A 27,156-nucleotide genomic window follows, 5' to 3' on the forward strand; every position below is an offset into this window, starting at 1 on the left:
TCTTTTCTAATATAAAGTAAGATGAACTTTGATAGCTGGCTCAGGCATTTGAGTCCCCTATATTGGGAGTAAATATTTTCTGTACTTCTCTTTGATAATCAACACTACAAATGATTTCATCATTTTTTAAACTGATATATAATTGACATACAATATTATATTAGTTTTATGTGTGTAACACAGTGATTAGATACTTAGATACACTGAAAACTGATCACCACAATAAGTCTAATTACCATCTATCATCATGCAAAGTTAATAAAGCATTGACTGAATTCCCTATGCTGTACATCACATCTCCATGACTTATTTATTTTATAAGTAGAAGTTTGTACTTCTTGATCCAGTTCACCTATTTCATATTTCCCAAATCCCCTCTCGTCTGGCAACCACCACTCCATTCTTTGTATCTATGAGTCTTGGTTTTATTTTGGTTTATGTGTTTGTTTAATTTGTTTTTTAGATTCCCCATAGAACTGAAATCATGTGGTATTTGTCTTTCTCTGCCCGACTTATTTCACTTAGCATAATACCCCCAAGGCAAGATTTCATTCTTCTTCATGACTAAGTAATATACGTTTGTGTGTGTGTGTGATGTCTTCTCTATCCATTCATTAATTGAGGGATACTTTGGTTGTTTTCCTACTGCTGAGAATGCTGCAATGAACATGGGGATGCATAAATCTTTTTGAATTGGTGTTTGGTTTTCTTTAGATAGATATCAAGAAGTAGACTTGCTGGATCATATGGTAGTTCTATTTTTAATTTATTGAAGAACCCCCATACTGCCAGTGCCTGAGGGTTCCCTTCTCTTCACATCTTTGCCAAGACTTGTTATCTCTTGTCTTTTTAATGAAAGCCATTCTAAGTGGTGTGAGGTAATATCTCATTGTGGTTTTAATTTGCATTTCCCTGCATTAATCATTGATGATTAATGATGTTGAGCATCTTCATCTGTCTGTTGCCCATCTGTATGTCTTCTTCAGGAAAATGTCTATTCAGAGCCTCCATCCATTTTAATCAGATTATGTTTTTGCTATTAATTTGTATGAGTTCTTTATATATTTTGGATATTAACCTCTTATCAGAGATATGATTTGAAAATGTCTTCTCCCATTCAGCAAGTTGCCTCTCATTTCATGGTTTCTTTCATTATGCAGAAGCTTATTTAGTTTGCTGTAGATTCATTTATTTTTCCTTTTGTTACTCCTGCATTTGGAATCAGATCCAAAAAACAAAACACACCACTAAACCTAATGTCAAGCACCTTACTGCCCGTGTTTTCATCTAGGCATTTTATGGTTTCATGTCTTACATTTGTCTTTAATCCATTTTGAGTTAATTTTTGTGTATACTGTAAGGTAGTAGTCCAGCTTCATTCTTTTGTATATAACTGTTCAGTTTTCCTAACACCATTGATTGAAGAGACTATCCTCTCCTCATTGTATATTTGTGCTTCTTTTGATATAGAGTAATTACTCATATATATATATGGGTTTATTTCTGGGCTCTCTATTCTGTTCCATTGATCTATGGGTTGTTTATAAGCCAATATCATATTGTTTTGATTACAACAGTTTTATAGTATAATTTGAAATCAGGGAGAATGATACTTCTGGCTTTTTCTTTCTGAAGATTGCTTTGTATATTCAAGGTCTATTGTGATTCCACACAAATTTTAGAATTATTTGTTCTAGGTCTGTGAAAAATGTCATTAGAATTTTTTTAAGGAGTTTTTTGGTATTTATTTGACAGACTGAGATCACAAGTAGGCAGAGAGGCAAGCAGAGAGAGAGAGGAAAGCAGGCTCCCCAATGAGCAGAGAGCCCAATGTGGGGCTCGATCCCAGGACCCTGGGATCATGACCTGAGCAAAAGGCAGAGGCTTTAACCCACTGAGCCACCCAGGCGCCCTTGTCATTAGAATTTTGAAAGGGATTACATTGAATCTGTATATTGCTTTGGGTAGTATGGATATTTAACAATATTAATTCTTCCAATTCATGAACTTGAATATGTTTTTACTTACCTGTATTTTCTTCAGTTTCTTTCATTAGTGTCATAGTTCACAGTTTTCAGCCTACAGGTCTTTCACCTCTTAGTTGAATTTACTCCAAGGTATTTTATACCTTTTGATGCAATTGTAAATAGGATGTTTTCCTGATTTCTCTTTCTGATAACTTCTTATTAGTGTTAGAAACACAATATATTTTTATATATTAATTTTGTATCCATGAAATTTACTTAATTCATTTATTAGCACTAAAAATTTTTTGGTGGATCCTTTAAGGTTTTCTACAAATAGCATCATGTCATCTATAAATAGTGATAGTTGTCCTTCTTCCTTTCCAAACTGTATGCTTTTTATTTCTTTATCTGACCTAATTGTTATAGCTAGAACTTCCAATACAATTTTGAATAACAGTGGCAAAAGTGTCTTATTCTGATCTTACAGGAAAAACTTTCAGTTTTTCACCATTGAGCATGATATTAGCTATAGAAAGGTCATATATGGTCTTTACTATGTCAAGTACATTCCTTCTATACCCACTTTGTTAAGAGTTTTTATCATAAATGGGTGTTGAGTTTCATCAATATTTTTCTGTATCTATTGAGATGATTATAATTTCTATATTTTGTGATTATTGGTTAATTTGTGCATGTTGAGCCATCCTTGCATCCTTGGAATAAATTCCACTTGATCACAGTGCATGATCCTTTTAATGTATTGTCAATTTGGTTTGCTGATATTCTATTGGAGATTTTTGCATCTATATTCATCAGAGATACTGGCCTGAAGTTTTGTGTGTGCATGTGATGTCCTTGTCTGGTTTTAGTAGTAGAGTAATGCTGACTTTGTAAAATGTGTTCAGAAACATTTCCTCCTCTTCAATTTTTTTTTTATTAGTTTGAGAAGGATAGATATTACAACTTCTTTGAATGTTCAATAGAATTTATCAATGAAGCATTCTGGACCTGGACTTTTGTATGTTGGGAGCTTTAAATTACTGATAAAGTCTCCTTATAAATAATTAGTATATTCAGATTTTTTATTTCCCTATGATTCAATCTTGGAAGATTATATGTTTCTAGGAACATAATGAGCTCTTCTACGTTGCCCAATTCGCTTTATCTTTAATTGTTCATAGTAGTCTAATGGTCGTTTGGATTGCTGTGGTATCAGTTATACCTTCTATTTCATTTCTGATTTTATTTGAGCTCCCCCTCTCTCTTTTTTAATTTTTTTTTTGTGAATCTAGCTAAAGGCTTATCAGTTTTGTTTATCTTTTCAAAGACACAGCTTATAGTTTCATTAATCTTTTCTACTGTGTATTAACTTCTATTTCATTTATTATTTCCTTCCTTCTACTAACTTTGGATTCATTTTTTTTTCTTTTTCTAGTTCCTTTGGGCATAAAGTTAGATTATTTGAGGTTTTCATTTGTTTATTTGTTTCTTGAGATAAGCCTGTGTCGCTATGAAATGAACCTATTATATTTGCTTTTGATGCATCCCCTAGATTTTGGTATATCATATTTCTATTTTTCATTGTCTCTAGATATTTTTTTCTAATTTCTTTTCTGAATTCTCCAATGACTCAGTGGTTGTTGAGTAACATGTTGTTTAATCTCCACATTTTTGCATTTTTTTTTCAGTTTTCTTCTTATAATTGATTTCTAGTTTCATGCCATTGTGGTCAGAAAAGACGCTTGATATGATTTCAATCTTCTTGAATTTACTGAGACTAGTTTTGCAACCTAACATGTGATCTATCCTGGAGAATGTTTCATGTACCATTGAGAAGAATGTGTATTCTGCTGCTTTAGAATGGAATGCTCTTAATATCTACTAAGTCTTTCTGAACAAATGTGTCATTTAAAGTGAATGCTTTCTTACTGATTCTGTGTCTGGATGATCAATCCATTGATGTATGTGGGGCATTAAAATCCCCTACTACAATTGTATTTAATTTCTCCCTTTAGATATATTAATATTTATGTATTTGGGTGCTCCTACATTGGTGGCATATACATTCATAAGTGTTATATCTTCTTGCTCTATTGACCCTTTTAACATTATGCAGTGTCCTTTTTGTCTTTTATATTAGTCTTTGTTTTAAGGCATATTTTGTCTATGAGTGTAGCAAACCAGCTTTCTTTTTATTTGCGCTGGCACAGAATATTTTCTTTTCATTCCTTCACTTTCAGTCTGTGTGTTTAGTTCTTAAGTGAATCTCTTACAGGCAGCATATAGATGCATATTTTTAAACTCTTTTTTAACATATTTTTTAACCCCTACGAGTAGGGGTTTAAGGAGAAATCAGTTTTTGTTCTTAAAAATGCATTTAAGTTGTACACGTCTTTTTAAGCCTTTGAAGTGCCTATGATTCTATGTAACTCGTTGCAGACTGGTGTTAATGAGTATATATAACAGTTTAAAAAAAGTCGGTATTTTATAAGCACAGACAATTCTAATGGTAACTTTTGTAGTCTTATGAATAGACATCAGTTGTCATTTGGGAACATAAAAACTACTGAATAAATCATGTGGCTTTATATCTTTTGATTGCAGAATTTAGTTCATTTACATGTAAAGTAATTATTGATAAGTATGTACTTATTGTCATTTTGTTGACCATTTTCTGGTTGTTTTTATAATTCTTCTCTGTCCCTTTCTTCCCTTTTTCTCTATCCTTGTGGTTTGATATATTTCCTCAGTGTTATATTTACATTCCTTTCTCAATTTCTTTTGGGTATTTACCATAAGTTTTTGCTTTGTGGTTACTGTGAGGTTCACATATAATATTCCTATGTATTTAATAGTCTATTTGAAGTTGACATCAACTTAAATTTGAATAAATTCCAAAGTTATATTTTTACTCTTCTCCCTGTTTTGTTTTTGATATGCCATTTTCAATCTTTTATTTTATGTATCTTTTAACTGATTATTTTAGTTTTAGTTAATTTACCCTTTTCTTTTGACCTTCATACTACCTTTATCAGTTATTAATCCACTACCTTTACTCTATATTTTCCTTTTAAAGTGACAGTTTTACTTTCATATGTTTTATTGTCCTTAATTACCATTATGTTTTTTCTATTTAAAGAAGACCTTTTACAGTTTCTTGTGAGGCCAGTTTCATTGTGATGAAAGCTTTTAGCTTTTGTTTTTCTGGAAAACTTTTTATCTTTCCTTTAATTCTGAATGATAATCTTGTTGGATAAAGTATTCTTGGTCAGAAGTTTGTTGTTGTTGTTTTCCCTTTCAGTACTTTGAATAGGTCATGCCACCCTTCTCTGGTCTGCAAAGTTTCTTCTGAAAAATCTGCTGATAGCCTTAGGGATTTCCCATGTATGTAACAAGCTTGTTTCTCTTGCTACTTTTAAGATTATCTCTTCATATTTAACTTTCAAAGTTTAATTATGATGTGTCTTGGTGTAGATCTCTTTTGGTTCATCTTGTTTGGAACTCTATGACCTTCCTGGATCTGGATGTCTGTTTCCATTCCCAAATTAGAGAAGTTTTCATCCATGATTTCTTCAAATAAGTTTTCTGTCCCTTGCTCTCTCTTTTCTCTATCTAGGACCCCTATGTGCAGATATTATTCTGCTTAATGTTGTCCCATAAGTCCCTTAAGGTAGCTCACCTTTTTGTTTTTTTTTTCTTCTTGCAGCTTTGTATGGGTGACTTCCATTGCTTTGTCTTCCAGTAAACTGAACTATTTTTCTGCTTTATCTAGTCTGCTACTGAACCCCTCTAGTGTATTTTGCATTAGTTATTGTATTCTTAAGCTCGATAACTTCTATTTGGTACTTTCTTATATTTTCTCTCTCTTTGTTTAAGTTCTTATTGCATTCATCCATTATTCTCCCTAGGTCAGTGGGCATCTTTAGGAACATTACTTTGAACTCTTTATCAGGTAGATTACTTATCTCTGTTTTATTAAAGTCATTTTCTGATGTTTTGTCTTGTCTTTCATTTGAAATATATGTCTTTGTCTCATTTTGCCTGATTTTCAGAACAGCTGCCTCTCCCAGTCTTAAGAATTGGCTTTGTGTAGAAGATTATGTGTGAGGCCCAGGAGCATAAACTCCCTGACTACTAGAGTCAAGTGCTCCAGAGGTATCCCCATGCACCTGACAGCTGTGGCAGAGCCATGGCTGTGGCATAGAAGGAAAGGAGATGCTTCCCTGGCAGTGGTATGGCTATGGAACATGAGGGATGAGGCACTTGCCTACTTGTGGTAAATCTGTGCCTTGGAAGGGCAGTTTTCTTGCCTGGCTGAATAGGCCATGTTTTTGGTGTGATCCAGGGTGCTCTCCCATTGGGCTATGGTATAGTTGGGGCATGGTTAGGTGTAATATACCTACTTTCACTAGCAGGTTGGAGGGAGATTGCCAAAATAACACCCACCAGCATTAGCATTAGCAAGGTAGAATGAGATTGCAAAAATGCAACTGCCAGTGCTTCTGTTCCTGGAAAGAGTCCCAACATATTTCTGCCTCTCTAGTGATCACTTTAAGATTAGTAATTGGGTCTGTTCACATATGGACCAGGTGCTTTTCAAACTGCTGCTTTGCTGTTTGTGCTTCAAAACCTTGAAGATTTTCCCTCATATGTTAGTGTTCCTCTTAAAGTATTTTTGAAAGGTTATTCCCTCTTATTCTTGAACTGCACTTCCTTGACTGAGGACTTAGTCATCTTTTATAAGTTACTTATTTAATCTTCCTATAGTTTTCCTTAAGTTCATCTTCCTACCTCCACTTCTCCACTCTCAGTTAATGATCCCAAAGCTGACAGAATTATTTTTTTCTTTTTTTGAATCTGAACTTGTTCTGCTTTCAATCCTCAATTACTCTTCAATAGCTAAAAGATAAAAGCTAAGTTTCCTAGCTGCATATAGAAGATCCTCTATGATCCAACCTCCTTTGGTAATTACCAACTATTTCCCACTTGCAACTTACCATGCAACCATAATGAGCAAATTAAAAAATTCAATTTTCTATAATCATAGCTATCATCATCATGTCTTTTTCAGCTTAGAAATTTTATATCTCTTCTGAGCACTTTGAACACTTATACTTTACATTTAAATTTCAGTTCATTTGTGACATCTCCCTTGACTTGCCAAGGCATTTCGTCACGTTACTTGGACTTTGTGGTATTCGCACCATATGACTATTATTGCTTCTCTCATCCACTAGCAATCATTAATATATATATGCACATACCCCACAGTAAGCTTTGTATTTTTCATGACAGCATTTTCAACATCTAATAATGTTTCAATAATTAGTACCAAATATGAATTGAGCAAATAAATCAATCAATACTTTTAACTAAAAGAAATTCTAAGGAATTCAATGTTTGTAACTTAAAACTTACCATGAATAAGGAAATAAGAATGCATTTTTACATTCCTGATATTTGAAATCCATATGACTTTATAAGGCAATTCCAAAAAACGTAATTTTTCTTTTGGTAACTGAAGTGTAATGATCTTTATTAATTTATGAAAGTTAAATAAAAAGCTTTAAAATAAAGCTATTATCACATGTCAACTATCAGAGAAAATTAAATTTTAGTTATACAATATATCAACTACAGAAAATATTCTTAAGAATTTATCTTTAGGGTAGTTTAAAGAGAATTTTCAAAGAAACTACTTAGACTACCCTGGAAATGACTCATTACTTGAAATTTTCTCCAGGAATGTCTATAATATAGATTTCTATGGTAGCAGCATGTTTCATGCCAAACCCGGGATCCTTTCTAGATTATAGAGTTAAGTATTAAAAATGCTTTAAAAATTAAATAATATTAATTTGTTGTTCAATAGACTATGCCTATTCTTGGAAAGCACAGAGGTTTAGAAATAAAACAGCTAAACTTAAGGGAAAACAAACAAAAATGCATACAAAATAATCTAGTCTAAAGGAAAAAAAATTTTAATGTAACACCATCATGAGTAAACTTTTTTATTCAGCAAAATGCTGATTCTACCATATCAAAAAAAGCCAATTCACACTTTTTAAGAAAAAAATTAAATCATAAATAGTATAAACACAACTAAAAGATATTCCATCAACCTTAAACCCAACATATTCTGAAGCTTCTCACCTGGCTGGATGTTTTCTCTTATGATAGTGACATGGTTATCTCGATCTGGTCGTGTGTGTTCATGCCAAAAGCCTATCACATGGCCCAATTCATGAACAACAATTCCAAATTTATCACAGTTCTTGCCAATAGAGATTGCCTGAGGTCCATTTCCCCGCCGACCTACATAGGAGCAGCATCTGTGATAAAGGAGAAAACAGAGATGGTGATGGCAATGATGGATTAATTACACTACAGTGAAGCTTTCAATAATTATGATGAACAACAAAGGCCAACACATTCAGAAGCAGAGCAGTCTTTCTTCAAAAAACCCAGCTAATTTCTAGTCCTGGTAAATGTATAGGACAACAAAAGTTTCCACATAATCATTGGAAGTGCTTTTCCACTAATTCATACATTAGAAGATAAACCTTAGATCATTATTAGGAGTGTTCAGAAAATAAATGATCTATGATGGTGATTAATGCACTTTAAACATACAGTTAAACTCAAGATTTACCAAACTACAATCATTTATAATACAGCTTTTTTTTAGTCTCACAATCCATCTACATTATTTAGGTAACTACTGTGTCACTATGGTTATCTGGCAATAATCCATTATTTTGGTTTTGAAAATAAAAACAAAGTTTATTTTCCCTCTTTAAGAAAAATAGAATTAGGGGTGTCTGGGTGGCTCAGTCAGGTAAGTGCCTGACTCTTGGCTTTGGTTCAGATCAGGATCTCAGAGTTGTGAGATTGAGCCCCATGACAGGCTCCAAGTTTAGTGCAGAATCTGCTTAAGATTCTCTCTCTCACCCTCTCCCTCTACTCCTCACCCCCACACACACTCTCTCTCTCAAGGAAAAAAAAAATGAGAGAGTAAGAGAAAGAAAAGAAAAAGAAAAAAGAACAAAAGAAAAGAAGATGGCTCATCAAAAAAGGAGTTTTTTTCCTATTCATGGTAGAATTTATTTTGAAGAAGAAAACTTTTAAAAGAATGAATTAATGGAGGAAAACTAGTTTCAAAAGGTAAATTTTCTAAGGTTAATAGCTAACTGGTGGAGAAAAATCAATAACTGGTAGAATTATGAGATTTGTAAATATAAATAAGATTATATCTAAAACTTTAATAATTAAGGTTTACATTAAAGTAGGTTATATAGAAGATCACCACTTGAGACAGCAATAGAGGGCAGTAAATAATTGGTCTTGAATAGTTGGGAATTGTGATGCACAAGACACCAAACACTGAGGAAATTGCCAAAAATTAATCGCCCAAATATTAAAAGGAAATTTCACAAATTTTCAGTTTCCAGAGTAAGTATATTTGATAGTCCTTTTAATGGTTTGCAAATACAAACAGTTGTCATTCCAATTATTTCTGTAGGCTTTAAATGCCTAAAACATCTTAACCTACACCATACACTTTTTTATAATCTATTATAACAGTTAATGAAGCTTAATAAATCAGTAATAGAAAAAAAGAAGTAACCAATAGGGAAAAAAAAGTCAGGAAATTCTGGTTTTGTCCCTATTTTTAATACTATTTTTTAATCTATACAGAAATATTTACTATATATACAAATAGTAAAGTATTTGTTGTAGAAAAATATAAAATTTACAAATTTTTGAGAGATTTAAACTGAACAATTTGCTACCATAGAGCAACGGTAGTTAAACTGAAATATTTGATGACTACATAGCAACTAAATTATACACTGAGTCATTCTTGCTGGTTACATTCAAAGAAGAAACTTTGCAAATAAAATCTGGGAGATAGTCAAGCAATGTTGTCAACTTATTTAATTTAAAACACTTTTTTAGGGTCGCCTGGGTGGCTCAGTGGGTTAAGCCGCTGCCTTCGGCTCAGGTCATGATCTCAGGGTCCTGGGATCGAGTCCCGCATCGGGCTCTCTGCTCAGCAAGGGAGCCTGCTTCCCTCTCTCTCTCTCTCTCTGCCTGCCTCTCTGTCTACTTGTGATCTCTCTCTGTCAAATAAATAAATAAAATCTTAAAAAAAAAAATAAAAAATAATAAAAAAAATAAAACACTTTTTTAAAGCATAATTTCATCCATAGCAATTTCCAATAAATAAGATGGATTCCATAACAGAAAACAAAAATATATTTTCCACTGACTTTTATAATGATCCTATGAAAGAAGAAAAATGTGGTGCTTTGTTTTTTGATTCCTATGGTTCTAGGGAGAGAATAATTCTGAATGCCCAGATGAGTAAATAATTAACTATATGCACATATAATTAGGTATGTTATGACAGGGTAATATGTAAGGTTTATAAAAATGTAGTTTAAGCATGTCTAGGTATTATCTTAGTTTCAGATATCGCTCAGGTTTATGCCCTTTTATTGTATACAGCTTTTGATTTTTTTATTTGTAATTTGTGTGCTGCTTTTAAAGCTTGACCACTATAAGATCAGTCCTCTCAAGAAAAACTTTCACCACACCTCTCCCTAAGACATAGAAAATAATCAGTTAATCTAAACCTGCTATTCCTTACTTTTGCCTCAGACTGGAGGACCAAAGCACCTTTGGATTTTGCCTATTAGATAATCCATCATGACATCCACAAAGATGTCCTCCCATCAGTCTTTTCTCAACACTAAGGTAATTTAAAAATTTGAAGTCATATCATGACTCTTCTCTACCCAATATTATCCAATGGTTATATGGGAAATTGTGTCAATGTTCAAAAATACTCATTACCCCTTACAGGAAGATTATCATGCTTCTTTACTCCACTAAGGCTGAGTTTGGTCATGTGACTTGCTCCAGATAATGTCATGTGAGCACAAACTTTTGTGTAATCTCTGGAGAGAATCTCTAATAGTCAGTATGTTTGGCAATATTGTCTCTGTTTCATCTGCCACAACTGTGATGTTCTAAAGAGAGGTTCCTCTGTCAGACTGAATTCTAAAGTGCCAACTCTGGAGAGAGACACAGCCAACCAGTGATGGACAGGCAGTATAAACAAGGAATAAGTGCTTGTTATTCAAGGCCACTGGGATTGAAGGGTCATGTATTAAATGACATAAACCATGTCAGCTGACCAATACAAGGTTTCTCTTTTACTCAGAGGAAAATCTGAAGTACTCACAAATATCTGTAAGATCCCACACAATCTTCACACACAAATGTCTTACCATCCAGTCCCATCTCTTACTACCATTCCTGCAATTACTCCTCCTGGGCCATGCAGTGTCCTGGTTGTGCCCTCAGCATACAGACATGCTCTTGTCTTAAAGCCTTTTTCCTGGCTAAGTACTTCTTCTATTGGGAACTCTGTTCTCCCACATGGCCATATGGCTCATTTCATATTCTTTTTCAAATTTTTGTGCAAATACCTTTCTGTCTCATTTATATTAATATTTATATTGTCAATATTTATATTGTCAATTGATATTTATATTGTCTCATTTATATTCTGTCTCATTTATATAAGTTCTAGGACTTTGTCCTAGAACTTATAGCCTATTAATACATTTTATATTTCATTGACTTTCCTTTTTTTTTTCCTGACTCCCCATTCTAGAATGTAAGCTATTGGTGGGCAGACAATTTACATGCTTTGTATACTGCTATCTGTAGTCCATAAAATATAGTCAGGCACATAGTATAACTCACCAGATACAGAGAACAGATTGGTGGTTGCAAGCACTTGGGGTGGGAGGTGGTAGGGTGGGTCAAAGAAGGGGATCAAAAAGTTCAAACTTCCAGTTATAAGTGTTGAGGAGGTAATGTACAGTATGGTGACTAAAGTTAATACTGTATCATATATTTGAAAGCTGCTAAGAGAGCAGATCTGAAAGTTCTTATCACAAGAAATAAAAGTGTTGCAACTATGGGAGGTGATGAGGGTTAACTAAATTTATTGTGGGAATCATTTCACAAAATATGCATATATCAACCCATCACAGTATACATCTTAAATAAATACAGTGTTCCATGTCATTTATATTATAATAAAACTGGAAAAAGATCATTTTTGAAATAAATAAATTAATAAATATTTGTTGAAAGAACAGATCTCAAAAGTGCAGGAATGAACTAAGACTCTGGTGGTGAGTGAGAAGTATCCAAAGCAGTGGTGAAGATGTCTATGACAAGGGTTTAAACATGCTCTTCCTGAGATACCTCCCTCCACCTGGCTCTCCACTTTTTCCACTGGTGTGCTTCTATAAATTATCTAATAATCCAATGAGTCATTTTTTTTTCTGCTTAAATTAACCAGCTTCTGTTATTTGCAAGCAAGAATCCTGGCTAGCACACCTCCTCTGCCTAACTGTAAACTTCCTAGAGAGAAAAACACCTCACACTCAATAGTATAGTTGCCAAAATTAGTATATTAAGTGGCACAAAATGAAAATTCAATAGGTAAGGATGAATAAGTGGCTGTTGCCATAATCTAAGCACTAAACTGACCAAAGTTAAATACAATTTAAAATACAAAATCTAGAAAATAGTTAAATTAACTTAATTAACCCTAAGTTTAGTTGCTTGGTTAGTTGTTTTTGCAGAATCATTAAAAATTAGTGGATAGGAAAAAAGATTATTCAAGAAACTATAAGATTGTTCAAGAAACTATCTAGTAGAAGATAGAGCATATTCATGGATTAAAGACCTAAATGTGAGAACTGAAACCATAAAAATCCTAGAGGAGAATATGGGCAGTAACTCTTTGACATTGGCTATAGCAACATTTTTCTAGACATGTCTCCTGAGGCAAAGGAAACAAAAGCAAAAATAAACTAGTGGGACTACAACAAAATAAAAAGATTTTGCAGAGTGAAGGAAAACAGTCAACAAAACTAAAAGGCAACCTACTGAATGGGAGAAGCTATTTGCAAATGACATATCCAATAAAGGGCTACATTCTAAAATATATAAGAATTTATAAAACTCAACACCAAAAAGAAAAAAAAAACTAATTAAAAAATGGGTAGAAGACATGAACAGACATTTATCCAAAGAAGACACTCAGATAGCCAACAGACACATGAAAATATTTCATCACTCACCATCAGAAAAGTACAAATCAAAACTACAATGAGATATCACCTCATACCTATCAGAATAGCTAAAATCAACAACACAAGAAACAAGAAGTACTGGAGAGGATGTGGAGAAAAAGTAATCCTCATGCACTGTTGGTGGGAAGGCAAACTGGTGTGACCCCTCTGGAAAACAGTATGAAGGTTCCTCAAGAAATTAAAAATAGAACTACCCTACAATGCAATAACTGCACTACTTATTTACCCAAAGAATACAATATCATTAATTCAAAGGGATACATGCTTCTCTGTGTTTACAGCAGCATTATTTAGAAAATGATAGCCAAGGTATGGAAGCAGCCAAGTGTCCATTGACTAATCAATGGATAAACAAGTTGTGGTATGTATACACAATGGAATACTATTCAGCCATTAAAAAAGAATGAAATCTTGCTATTTACAATAACATGAATGGAGCTAGTGAGTATTATGCTAAGTGAAATAAGTCAGTCAGAGAAAGACAAATACTATATGATTTCACTCACATGTGGAATTTTGGAACAAAACAAATGAGGAAAGAGAAGAAAGAGAGAGAGAGAAACCCATAACAGACTCAACTATAGTGAACAAACTGATGGTTACCAGAGGGAAAGAGAGTAGGGATTGGGCTAAGTAGGTGATGCAGATTAAGGAGGGCACTAGTGATGAGAACCAGATGATGTATGGAATTGTTTAATCACTATTAGTGATTACATTAGTGAAACTAATGTACCACTGTAAAAAAAAATAAAATAAATTAAGTAGAGGATATTCAGCAATATAAAGTTGTACAATAGACAAATTCAGCTATATAAATTTCTGAGTTACAAAGAAATAAATCAAACTAGTTTTTATAAAGTGATCTCATATTTTGCTGATAATGATTACTTATCTTGTACAATATATGCCACTGATGACAATAAATATTCATTGAAAAAATATTTATAGTTAAGTTAAACTTTTTGCCAATATATGGAGAGTTAAAGTACATGCCCCACTGAAGATGGATCAAAAATATCATATGCTAAAAAGTTCTGACCTCGACCTTATTTTTTTTTTAATTTTACCATTTTCCCATTTACCAAAGACTTGATATGGAATTAGGCACCCAATAAATATTTATTGCATAAAAGCTGTTCTAGTAGAATAAGGTGGGAAATACAGTGTTATAAATGGTACAAAAGTGGCTCCATATTTAATAATTCTCCTATAAATATGGAGGACATTATTTTAGCTTTTATTTTTTAAAAACTACAATAGCTACAAGTTGCCTTCGTGGGTAAGCTAAAATAAAAAATGATAAAAGTGAGGGACAGTCTAGATGGTTCAGTCAGTTAGGCACCCAGCTCTGGATTTCTGTTTAGGTCATGATCCCAGGGTCATGAGATAGAGCCCCACGTCAGGCTCTATGCTCTGTGTGGAGTCTGCTTGGGATGCTCTCTTCCTCTCTCTCTGCCCCACTTCCTGCTTGTGCTCTCTCTCCATCTATAAATAAATAAATAAAATCTTCCCCCAAAAAAGAGTGAAAGTGATATAAAGTGGTAAGATGTGTTTGCCTACCATCTTACAAACCAGAAATAGAACTGGCAAATGTTGCCATCAATATCAATGGCACTACCTTACAGGCTCTTCATATTCAGTGGAGATTTATACTAGATATTATTAAATGCAACAGCTCTTATGAGATAAAGGACACAATACCAAAGTCCAATAGGAGTGTTATGTGTTTAACTTGACATAGATCTTATTGCAGTGGCCCTCATGTTTTGTGCAACACCAACTGTCAAACTCTTTAATAATTCTGATTAATTTTTACAAGATGTAAATGCAGCATTATCATAGAAAAAAATCCCCGTAATGATAAAATAACTGTTTCATGAAACTATGGCCAATAATGGTAATTCCAAATGAAATTTAGAAGTCACAAAATGGTTAGAATGACTAGCAAGACAATGATCAATTCCTACAAAATGTATCATCCTTCCTGTCATTGAAAATACAATATAAGGAAATTGAGTACAAAACAAATCACCAAATGCAACATTATTACTATAGCAGTCACATAATATTATATATTGTATGTTTATATAAATACTCAAAAGTTTTATTTCAGTAGTATAATTACAGATTTAAGGATTTGAGGGGAATTCACAAGTTCAGTTTCCATTTCTCTAAAATCATTAAAGTCATCATTAAAGTACATGCTCTTCAACACCTCTTTAAATTCTTACATTCTTTTCTTTTAGAATTACATACAATGTGCTTCAGCTGATGTGTAAATTGTCAATATTTTCTTGATCAGGGCACCTGGGTGGCTCAGTGGGTTAGGCCTCTGCCTTTGGCTCAGGTCATGATCCCAGATCCCTGGGATCAGCCTCTGTCCAGCTCTCTGCTCAGCAGGGAGCCTGCTTCCCCCCCCTCTCTCTCTGCCTGCCTCTCTGTCTACTTGTGATCTCTCTCTCTCTGTCAAAATAGATAAATAAAATCTTAAAAAAATATTTTCTTGATCACCTATGTATAAAGCAGTGCACTGGGTGCTGTGAAGAGAGAAGGGATATGCAACCTATCATCACAGATGAAGGCAGACATATGAACCAAGAGTGGAAATGTGTAATATAATACTAATATAATATAGCTGAAGGTAGAGCAAAGTCACACTGAGGGTGGCTCAGAAATGTGAACCATTTCCACGATAACAATGGAAGCAAAGACATTACAAGGAAGCAGAAAAGCACAAGCAAATGCATGAAAAAATGATAGTGAATGGGGAAAAATAATCTAGTAGCATAAAACAAGTAAAATAAAAAATTTTGAAAAAAATAAAATTAATGAAAGAAACTGAGTATAAATACAAATTTGTTACAAACAAATTTATCAATAAAGTAATGAATGCCAATGTTTTGTTTGTATTGACTCTACAAAATTGAAGATAAAGCAAAGATGTATTGATTTGAATACATTATGTATTTAGAAATATGTAAGCTGAGCTGTATCCATTCCTATTAGATAACCAAAAGGAAGGAAGGAGAGTATAGATTTGGATGTTTTAAATATTAGATATCAAGAACTAGGAGGCATATCAAATGTAACCATTTGAATTCAAGCTAAAATTTAGTGATTTAGAAGAAAACATTACTCGAACATGTCAAAGCTAAAAAATTATGACATTATCGAAAACAATATAGAAAGGTAACCATGTATAATTTTTCTTAATGCCACTCAGATATGGTCAAAATTAAAATCTATTACTTTTTAAGTGAGGTTAAATGTTCTATGAATATGTGGTAGAACAAAGCCAGACGACACAATCCTCCCCCAATACCTAGTGACATATAAATTTTCTCCCAGAAAAAAATATATGTGATTGGGGCAAGAATTCTTTCCTCCAAAGGAATGAAGCATTTATTTTTATTTCCATGTAAAAACTATACTAGAGGGTATTCAAATAGTTTGAGCTGATTAGAGAAAATTCCTCTTTGCAGAGGATTCCAGCTAATAAATGTAAAAGGACTAAAAGGAAAGAACAACATTAGAAAATCACTATTTTGCAATGATGGGAACTTCTACAATGGAGGGACTGGCCCATCACCACTGGAATCCAGCGATCAACAGCAACATCGCTAAGTGCTAACCCACATGCCTCCGGAGGACATGCCATGTCAAGGAGGCAGCAAATCCTATGAAGTATTCTTCCCGAACAAGCAGAAGTTCAATGTGAATTTCATCAAATATTTAAATGTAAGTTCCGACTAACTGGAGATCGAGGGAAGAGAAGTTTGAGACCTTTCACAGTAGAAAGTCTTTAAGTATACAGTGTTGCTTGGAGAACTGCTATTACTGTAACTTGGCTAGATTATGAGATGTGGTGGCAGAAGAGGCTGCACATGAAAGTTGTGGTAAGTTCATGGCATTCTTTAAATGTTACAGCAAGGAATTTGGATTTTATTCTCAGGCTAACATTTCCCAAAATGTGTTCCGGGATACTGATATATGTTCTTCACTCTTAAAAGAGTGGCATGGATGTTCCGTTTTTTAAATAAGTTTAAAAAACCCTGTTATATTCTCTTCGATGGGTTGAATATTCATAATGTTCATTAGCACATTGCTGCAGAAATACCTACTGAAATTTAACAGAGCATTTCACAACTTATGGAACAGTTGTTTCGGGGAGTATTTATCATCCTGTAAGAAGCCAATCTAGAAAGCAGCACTCTACGAGGAAGCACTGAAGGATCTCAAAAAGGGTGGTGTCTTGCTCTGACCGGTATTCTTTGAAGGTAATTCTAGGGGCAGTAAATTGATGAGGGAAAACAGTCGAGCATTTGGAATAGGTCAGGTGTGACATGACGAAGACACAAATGGACTGAGGCACTGACATGGGACGGAGCTAGAAATCAAAAGATACAGTGAGTATCAATGGAATCTTATTGCATAGATTTTAGAGGGAGCACAAGAGACTCCCAGACAATATTATTGCAGTCGCTAATTCAGATGAGTGGGACGGTGGCAATACCATTGATACAGTTGCAACATGAAGAGAAGAAGTATTTGATGTGATGGAGAAATACACTTGGGGTAGATGTACACAGGTCTATGATCAAAGACTATATTTATTTAAAATATATTTTCTTATGTAAAATTCACAGTCTCATGGGAAAATGCTAATGAGGCAAATACTAAGAAACAAATCCTACTTCAGGATTTTCTTTTTTCCCTTCTACACTTGCTTAAGTCATTCCCTGGTTCTACTTACCCACAAGGTCTATATGTGAATACAATGTAACTCTCTTCATCACTTCTTTCAATAAAAGTCACGCATGTGTGCTTTTCCCAGTGCCTCATGGCCTGCTTGAACATGGCTCGTTGACTGCCTGGAAAAATGGCCGGATGTTAATAAAATAAAATATCTGCCTTGGGGAGTAGTGCTACATGCTGGCTTCTCCATCCTGAGTCTGGCTGAGCAGTTCAGATGCCATCACTCTCATCAACCAACAATTATTAGCCTAGAGCACCACAGGTGACCACTCTTAAGAATGGACACTCGCCTTATAATCAGAAGGTTCAAGCTCACTATCCCTACAGATATGGGTATACAAGGCTTTATCAACAAGACATACATTCTTCTTGATAGTTGAAGAGAAATCAGCTTCCTGACTTGATGGGCACATTTGCAAGTCAGTTTAAAAACCGGAACAGTAATTTAGACTCTTAGAACTCAAGACTAAACATATTTTTCAACTTCAAAGACTTTCTAAACCAACAACCAAGATGAGTGAAGTATTTCTCATGTTTGATTTAATACTATATTCTATATATTAATATTCTGGAGCAATACACACTTAATCTCTATAATATTTCCTTATAAAAATAAACACTCCGGGAATATTTTACCAGTGAAGTTGCCTCCTATAACATAAGGAATAACACCTCCAGGCCATATTCTTTCAGTTCTTGATGTCGCAGCTCTGGGAACTCGATTTTTCTCATTTTGCCCTGAGAATTTTAGAGGTACTTTTCCTTTAACTGTGCTGTTTTGCTCCAAGCCTGCAGTGACATTTAAAACATTTTGTGAAACAGAAGTCCTTGGTCAGGGAATCATTTCCTCTTAAAAGACTAAGTTAAAATGTCTTATTTACATATTTGTGTAAATATGCCTGAAGTCAAAATGCACTAAAGAAAAACTTCATTTATATTACATACTTGCAAAAGTATTAAAATATTGAAGTACTTGATGTCAAAGCACTATTTCTTAATGCTCTATGAGCAAATTTTTATGAATTCCCATACAATAGCCTACAGTGGATAGATGTCAGGCAGACTGGTAGGCCACAAAAGATAGTTTTATTTATTTTAATTTACGAGTTCACTGCCAATTCACCACCAGATGATAAATAGACATTGTTTAAAAAGTCACAAGAAATTCAAAACTCGTCTTAACTCTTGCTAAATCCTTTATTCTTTTAAAGCAGGACTGATATTCCATAGTACAGCCTAAAATTATGAAAATTACAGAGAGGATAAATGAAATACTGTTAAGGCAGATGTGGTTTCAGCCTCCTGGGATGCTGGTATATCTCTGTTCTAATTTCCTCTGGATTCAGATCCAGGTGATTTAGCACGATTTAGAGATCAGTACACAATGTGAACAGGCCAACATAAAATGTGGCCTATTCCTGGAGCAGCTTTCAAGTCTGTAATCATTAATCTTCTTGGTGGCCTTTCAAAATGTTTTTGTTACTATTTTTGTTTTTCCTAAATTTGCATTATTATCCATTCTTATTCATCTATCACTATTGATCCAAATATCCCACTATTGGAATACACTTCAGACACAACAAACATTGAATGCATGCCCACTGTTTCCACATCCCTAACAGGTCTATCTTTTAATACCCTGAGACAAAGCACCTTCGCTTGGGAAAATAATTCCTTCAAAGTGTGTACTGTCAATTATTTAAGTGATAATTCACCAATTTAAAAAATGTTAGGACACACTTTGAACAGAAAACTTTTTTAAACTCTCTGTAATCTATAAATAGTGTAAAACAAATTCAATACCGTGAGTATTAACTAATTTTGAAACCAGAAGGCTATTTTCTATGTATACTTCTGGAAGGGTCAAAACATCTTAAATTCAGTTTTTAAGCTAACAAATAGGCTTGTCGATTTACTTTACATGGAATATATTTCAAAACAGTCATGACATTTTTTTGATTTGATTAAAACTGATGTAGTTCCGTGCTCGATAAAACACCTTCATGTGATACACACTGCACCAGAAGTAAATATCACCAGTAAAATAACCCCCTAATGCATTTTGTAATGAGAAGCAGAAAATAAGTTAAGGAAACATTTCAGCTGTCCCAAATTAAGTTCTAAAAAACTTACATTAAACAACAGCTAACAAAAATGAATAAAGGACTCCTTCTCAGCATATACCCTTTTCATCCTTCGCATATTAATGACAAACTGAACTGCTATTAGTATAATATTTACTGTACATCAAGTCAAGCGTCTGCAACTTTAAACATTGTTATACCAGAGCCAATTCTTCTTATCCTGTCTATAAGTTGGTAGAGGGCCCCTCGTTTCTTTGACATACCATGGTCTCCAAATCCACCTTAAGAATAAAAGAAAATAGTAAGGTTAAACTCATTGCCTGTTAAATCTCTTCTAAATAAACCATACCAACAGGCTACAGTGATTTCTCTTTAGACATCTTTTTTTGAATGTGGTCTTAGAACATTAGAGTCATGAATACCCATAAATCTTAGAAGAGTGTAAACATTCTACAAACACTGTTTTGGTAACTAAAAACAAGTGGGTGGGGTGCTCCATAGAGCAATCTAAGTGACTTTATTCGGACATCATGACAACTGAGTCATCTATTGATAATCTGGAACATTTTTCTTCTCTGTGACCTTGACATCACATCATGTTATATAGGATGACAGCAAGTTGTTCTGCCCTGTTGATTACATCCCAGCTATTTCTCCAATGTAAACTGAATATTTTCAGAAGCCAAATCAGCAAATGGAAATAAAAACATTAGAAGAGCAATTGTATAGTGCAAGTCTTGCTCCAAAGTTGTGATCAATTTTGAGATATTTTTAAAAGCATATCATATTTTATTACATATTCAAATACAATTTGAAAATAAGTTTTGAAAATCTTTTAAAAAATAACACATAATTACAGAAATCCAAAAGGATGTTAAGCGGCAAAATATGTCCTGTTAATCTATGTTATCTATGTTAACGGCATACAAAAACTGATGTAAAGAATTTTATAGCTCAAAAGGTAGAAAAGGAGGTCAGGATAAGAAAATACATCCTTTTGCAGTTTCACCAATTGGAAAAAGACTAGAAAAGGCAGATTTCCTGTCATAAGTCAGAAACCAGAGCATTTGAGGAAAATCCAAGTCCTCTGATTCTCATTCCAGACCTTTAATAAAATGCTTTCCCAATTTTATCTCCTGTTTTTCTTTCTTTTTCGAATTTTCAATAGACAAATAACAAGAAGGTGTCACCGAGCTAACAACCAATATAACTACTAATGGTATTGAACAACTGCAGATGAATTTATACCACGGGAGTATGGTTCCTGAGTCTCTGTTGGCGAAGACAACAAAAGGGCCAGAAATCCATAAAGACAACAAACTGTTCTTACACCTTGATCTCTGTCTTTCCAAAATATTTTCCCCCTTTGAAATTAATATCAAAACTTATTTACCTAGATTAAAGCTAGTAAAAACCAAAACGATCACAAAAACCATTATCATATAAGCCTTCTAGAGCAAAAAATCAATTACGTCCTTATAAGGCAAGCAAGTTGGAGTGCCTGTTCACTGACTAATAACGTGCTTGATTATTTGCTTTACATGGTCACATTTTTGTTGTGCTACTTGGGAAAAATTTTTGAAATTTTTTCATTGAACATCTTAGAAAGATGAGGTAATATTTCAATGTATTCATTCCTAAATAGTTATAAGAAACATTTTTAAAGAATGGCATTTATATGTTTGAAATGACAATAATGTAACAATTGTACTTCGTATTAGATAGAGCCTGAACCACATATAAATAGATCTAGAAGAAGGTTAATTATGAGAAAAAGAAATGTCTGAGTTAATATTAAGGTAATAATAGGGCTAAGAGTAATTATAGAATTTTCAAAAAGCAATGTTTCAAGACCACTAAAGGCAGTAATGCCTTTAAAATTTAGCAATTTTTAAAAATTTTTATAGAAATTGAAATTATAAAAAACTCTGTGTAGGTAATTCATTAACATAGAAAAAATGATAAAATAAGTGATTATTTCTTACATACTCTAAAAACAAACTGCAAATATACAAACTAAGTAAACACTTATGGGGAAGGCTATACAATTTGAAATAAGAAAATAAGAAAAAAAATTGATTTTGATCTCCTCACTTATAAGTCACAATAATATTAGTAGCTTCTCTTCATGGGATTATTATGCACATCCAAAGAGTTACTATCTACAAAGCACTTAAACCAGGCTGGGTACCTTGTAAACATTACAAACTGTGAAAGAAATTAACTAATAAAATTAAAACTATGAACAAAATCTAAATTTCCAAATAGGTTTGTTTATGTTTAGGAAATCAAAGTTGATCAGCAGGACATTAAAAGTGACCCAAAGAATACTTAAAGCATTTCAAGAGTATCTTTTCTCCAAAGTGAACACAAATTCAATCAAATAATCAACCATACCTGTGGTATGTCCAAGTCCAAAGGGGTTCTGTGTAAGGTCAATTGTCCTATCAATTTGAAAGATACTTAAGTCTTCATCATCTAAGGCAATATCACCCCAAAACACAGCTAAAAAAGAAAAGTTCAATTAAAATGTAAAATATTTAAGAGCAAAGTCAAAGCACACAAAGCTAAGAAAATTTTGCTAAAAATATGGAAATGCTGTCCATATAGACAGGTATTTCAGAAAGTAATTGTATAACTGAGTATAATATTGGACCTTTTCACTATAATATGAACCACTTGCAGAAGGGCATGACCTGTGTTTAACAGGAGGGTTTAAGTTATTTCTTTGAATGAAATGGTCATGATTTATGGGGGAATCTAAAGAAAGTGAATTAACTAATCATGGCTAATTTGCAAGTAAATGAAAATCTGATAAGTGTTCTTGAATTCACAGTGGATGTCTGTGACCAGCAGCAGGTCTTCACTGATAAGTAGAAGGAGACTTAGTAACAGCTTAATATTGTACTGTTATAGAAACTTATTCATCACATTTTTATACAATTATATGCACTTTCTCTAAAGATGGCATTGCTTCTGAGTTTCTGTACAAGCTATTTATAATTACCAAAAATAATATTTAAGTCAACATTTATTTAGTCAATGACTAGGTGCTACACCTTTGACCTTTAAGGATAAATAAAACTGTTCATATTTTCAGGAACTTCAAAATCATTGCCCCAAATCCTGAAACCCTCTGACTCTGTCTGTTGTATCCAGTCTTTTATGCTACCTAATAAAACACAGCTCTATAAACCATTGTGGAAAGAAATAAGATAATTGCTTTAAAATCAGTATGTGAATTTCTCTTTTAAGGTCGGAAATATACAGTAACATAACAACAAAAAAAAATCCTTCCTTTTTGAGTCCAAAACTAATCAATCTCAGTGCTGCCAGTTGTCAAAATATAGTAACTTTAGAAACAGCATATTTAAAAGAGATAATAAATTAATCATGAGATAGTAAAACACTGACAGATGCCTTGGAAATTCCGGGATATCTGTTTCATGACACAGTATTACAAATTTTCTTTTACAAGTGTTTCTTCAAATTTTTCTTTTGCAAAACCAAGAGAGGAGGAAAATACATTAAAATTTTAGGAAATGATGAAATCCATACGTTTCAAATCACTGTCTTTTAGTAGATTTAAACCTTAATATTTAGGAATTTTAGCCATAAAAATAGTTAATAAAATTAATTTATGAAATTGAGATTTCAATTTTGAAAGCTATACTTTAGGCTCTGGTCAAAAGTTTATTATAGAAAATTATTTACCCAGTTTAATTCCCTCATACAAAATGACATGAGATAAGAAAGTTAGATTTATGTGTAAATCTAGAAAGGAAGAAAATAGAAGTTAGTTCAAGGTGAATTATCAGTTCACCATAAGGAAAAATATTCATTAAAATTAGAAATCTCTCATAAACTCTTCTCTTCCGCCTGACTGTCAATGAAATGGCAGTCTGTAGAACCAGAGAGAGGCTTGCTGTCTTTTACTGTCATAGAGACAAAGTTATGAAAGGTCTGTAGAACAGTTTACAACACTGGGTAAGAGGCTGGTCTTGATGCCTGAAATTGAAGCCAGATTCTAATCAGCTTCATATACCTCTAGCAGACACTGCTGATGCTCCACGGGCCTTAAAACCAGACATCTCAAGAAATAGATGGCCTGCCTAAATTTAAAAAAAAAAAAAAAAAGCACTTTTATAAAAGCCTTGTTAATTTTCATAAAAATAAATTTTGCACTTTTCTCCCAAGATTGTATACTTTAAGGTGAATTCAAGTTTGCTAGTTACTGAAATCGTCCATCATCTGTGTTTACCAGGCAAACAGGGGAGGGCATTGACTGGCAGTGACTGAGCCTCACTCTTCCTTAGTGCTGAGGGCATCTGGAGACAGGGAAACAGTGGTACTCTAACACATTATCACCTCGAATAGGGATCCCAATGGATCGGGTTAAAACGCAGGCTCTGATACAGTCGGTCTGGAGAGAGGCCTCAGATTCTACATTTTTTTTTTAAGATTTTATTGATTTATTATTTGACAGAGAGAGAGAGACAGTGAGAGAGGGAAAACAAGCAGAGAGAGTGGGAGAGGGATAAGCAAGCCTCCAGTAAAACAGGGAGCCCGGTGTCGATCACAGGACCCTGAGATCATGACCTCAGCTGAAGACAGATGCTTAACAACTGAGCCACCCAGGTGCCCCAGATTCTACATTTTTAACAAGCTGCCACTATTGCAAATAATTGTCACTGTCATCATCATCTTTATTAGCATTTTTTTTTTGCAAGAATAAACTTTTGCTCCTCTCTGAACCAGCTGGTTAACTTGAAAACTGAGGCACTCAACCAAACAAAATGCAGTTTGTCCATACTCCATTTATATAATAAAAGTAGTATGAGTAAAATAAAACCCAAATGTGTTTTAGATTTTTATTTTCTTGTAACAACTTTTCACATGCAATAGGATTCTTGATGGATGGATTATATCAAAAACAGAACAGCAGTCCAAGGATATAACACTTCACAGAAGCAAAAACACTACTTTTGGGGAGGAGAAAAGGCACAAGGCCAGATGGTTCTTAAAAGGAGAGAAAACTGTTTTAAAATACATACATCCATTTTTTTTTTTAATCTACTGTTATCTTTTCTGAACTAAAAAGCTTCAGAATGGTTTGTGTCAGTTCTCAACACACCATGAACTGCTTCAGGAGAAAACCAAATATTTCTTTGAGAACAAGCCATAGTGAGTGACAAAGCCAATTCATTTGTGAGCAGACCTGATATACTGCAGGCCAAATATATCTTTAAATTTCGATACTATCAATAGAAAAAAAAGCCATGTTAAAATTACAACCTATCACACAGTTTTAAATGCACAATTTCTTTCTTCATACACTGCACACATTTGAGGGTTTCCTTCATTCATCTTTTGCTTAAATGTAAGTGTCCTATTTATTTTTACATGCTCAAGTACTTTACTTATGCACTGGTAGAGCAAACTGGACCACACACTCTATATTACACGGATTTAGAATTTGCATTATAATCTAACACATATTTATTATTTAGTATCCAAGATATTTGAAATTCTCAAATCCACCTTGGAGGGTTTTTTTTTTTCTTTATGGTATTTTCGATTTGTTTTGCATCAAAAAAACCCCACAAAAATTAGAAATAGTTTAAAAGAGTATGAATTATTATTCATTAGGCCCATTTAATGCAGTGATTTGAGGTTGGGGATATCAGAACTGAAAGCAATACAGGAAACTGGTTATAGATGATAATACTAAGGAAATGCTCAAGTGCAATTAGAATATTTACTATCTGTTTGGAATCCTGCTTGGATTCCTATGGTCAAAAATGGGGTTAGAGCTAACCAACAGGCCAAAATAAAATGTGAAGAAGAACAATTTTTAAACTACATGGAAAACCACAGGTATTGTTTTTCTTCTGAAGGCCATTTGCATTCATTGTACAATTTTTTTTTAAATCAAAGACCAAGAAAGACAAATAGCTTTTATTGCAGTAGATAAACACATTTTATAGAAGAATGTATGGTAAGAATGAACAATCCAAGATCATGATTCCCTACACTGTAACTTTAAGTGATAGTTCTTCCACCCATTCAAGACTCCCAAGTGATCTTTAGCCTTTCTATTTTGAAGGTGGAATCCAGCAACCAGGCTTCGAGCTTGTGATTTCCTAAAAGCTGTATGCAAAAAATATGTATGAGCTTATACACCCAGTCACAACATGGTTTGCAGGAGAGAAGTCCACTATAGGTTGTCAGAAAGGATCACACAAAGTAAAGAGCCTCTATTTTTGCCAAAAGCAAAGCCTTTCAATCCACTCAGGAGAAAATGCTTGCAAACTAAATACCTTCACAAAAATGAATACATTCACGTGACATTCATGTGAATTCATGCTAATGTGTCTGATAGCGGGTTACTACTTGATAGCATACCGTAACAAAGGTAGAGTCTCCTCAGACATTACCTATAGAAACCCCTTCCAGAAACCCGTCTTTCCAACTGATCTGGTATCACCTCTGCTTCCGTGTCCTGCTTGTGCTTCCGTCAGTAATAGAGCAAGACACAAGATTTCATGCCATGTTTTCAACAGCCTAATTCTTCAATCTAATTTTGAAAATACTGACCACAGGCAGCATAAATTGCTCATCTTTAAACTCTCCCTGGCAGAGTGGCTGACAAAAAGGAGGTCCTCGATATATGTTTTGAGACACAAAAAAATGTGAATGAGAAAATACCCTGGCTAGGGGTATAAATTGTGTATGACAAAAATAAGGCTAACCAGGCTATATGCTTCACAGATTTTGCCCTAAGACCGAAAACACGAGATATTCACCATTCTAAGGAATATTTCAATAATTTCAATCTAGAGTGGATTATTGTCAGATACTCAACAAAAACTTTTTAAAAAGGCAACTGCCTTTCTTTTTTATTTCAGGAGTGTATATTATGAAGTGTAGTTATGGGAAATGTGTCCACTTTTCTCTAAACATCATACTGATATGCTCAGGAAATACAGACTGAATGAACAGATCAGATATCTTGAGATTTATGAGATTTGAAGGGATAACGCAAAGATTCAACAATAGCCAAGAGCACTCGCTTCTTACATTGTTTCCATATACAGTTTAAACTTTCTGCTTTTATTGATATTGGATTTAGGGAGGAAGAATGATGTCATGTGAAGGCCTGACAAG

General features: G+C 33.7%; 1 protein-coding gene across 6 annotated transcripts in view; it reads right to left on the reverse strand.

Annotated features, from left to right (window-relative positions):
• Positions 1 to 27,156, reverse strand: part of TLL1 (tolloid like 1) — a 236,586-nt gene that overhangs the window by 116,240 nt on the left and 93,190 nt on the right. For all 6 annotated transcript variants that reach the window (XM_047717735.1, XM_047717730.1, XM_047717731.1 and 3 more), the window contains 5 exons: positions 22,387 to 22,494; positions 20,190 to 20,270; positions 18,542 to 18,694; positions 17,904 to 18,021; positions 8,121 to 8,299 (listed from right to left, as the gene is read on the reverse strand). In XM_047717735.1, the coding sequence (XP_047573691.1) occupies positions 8,121 to 8,299; positions 17,904 to 18,021; positions 18,542 to 18,694; positions 20,190 to 20,270; positions 22,387 to 22,494 (639 nt within the window). The remainder of the gene's footprint in view (positions 1 to 8,120; positions 8,300 to 17,903; positions 18,022 to 18,541; positions 18,695 to 20,189; positions 20,271 to 22,386; positions 22,495 to 27,156) is intronic.

Source organism: Lutra lutra, chromosome 2, assembly GCF_902655055.1.
Source record: "Lutra lutra chromosome 2, mLutLut1.2, whole genome shotgun sequence".
Lineage (NCBI taxonomy): Eukaryota > Metazoa > Chordata > Mammalia > Carnivora > Mustelidae > Lutra > Lutra lutra.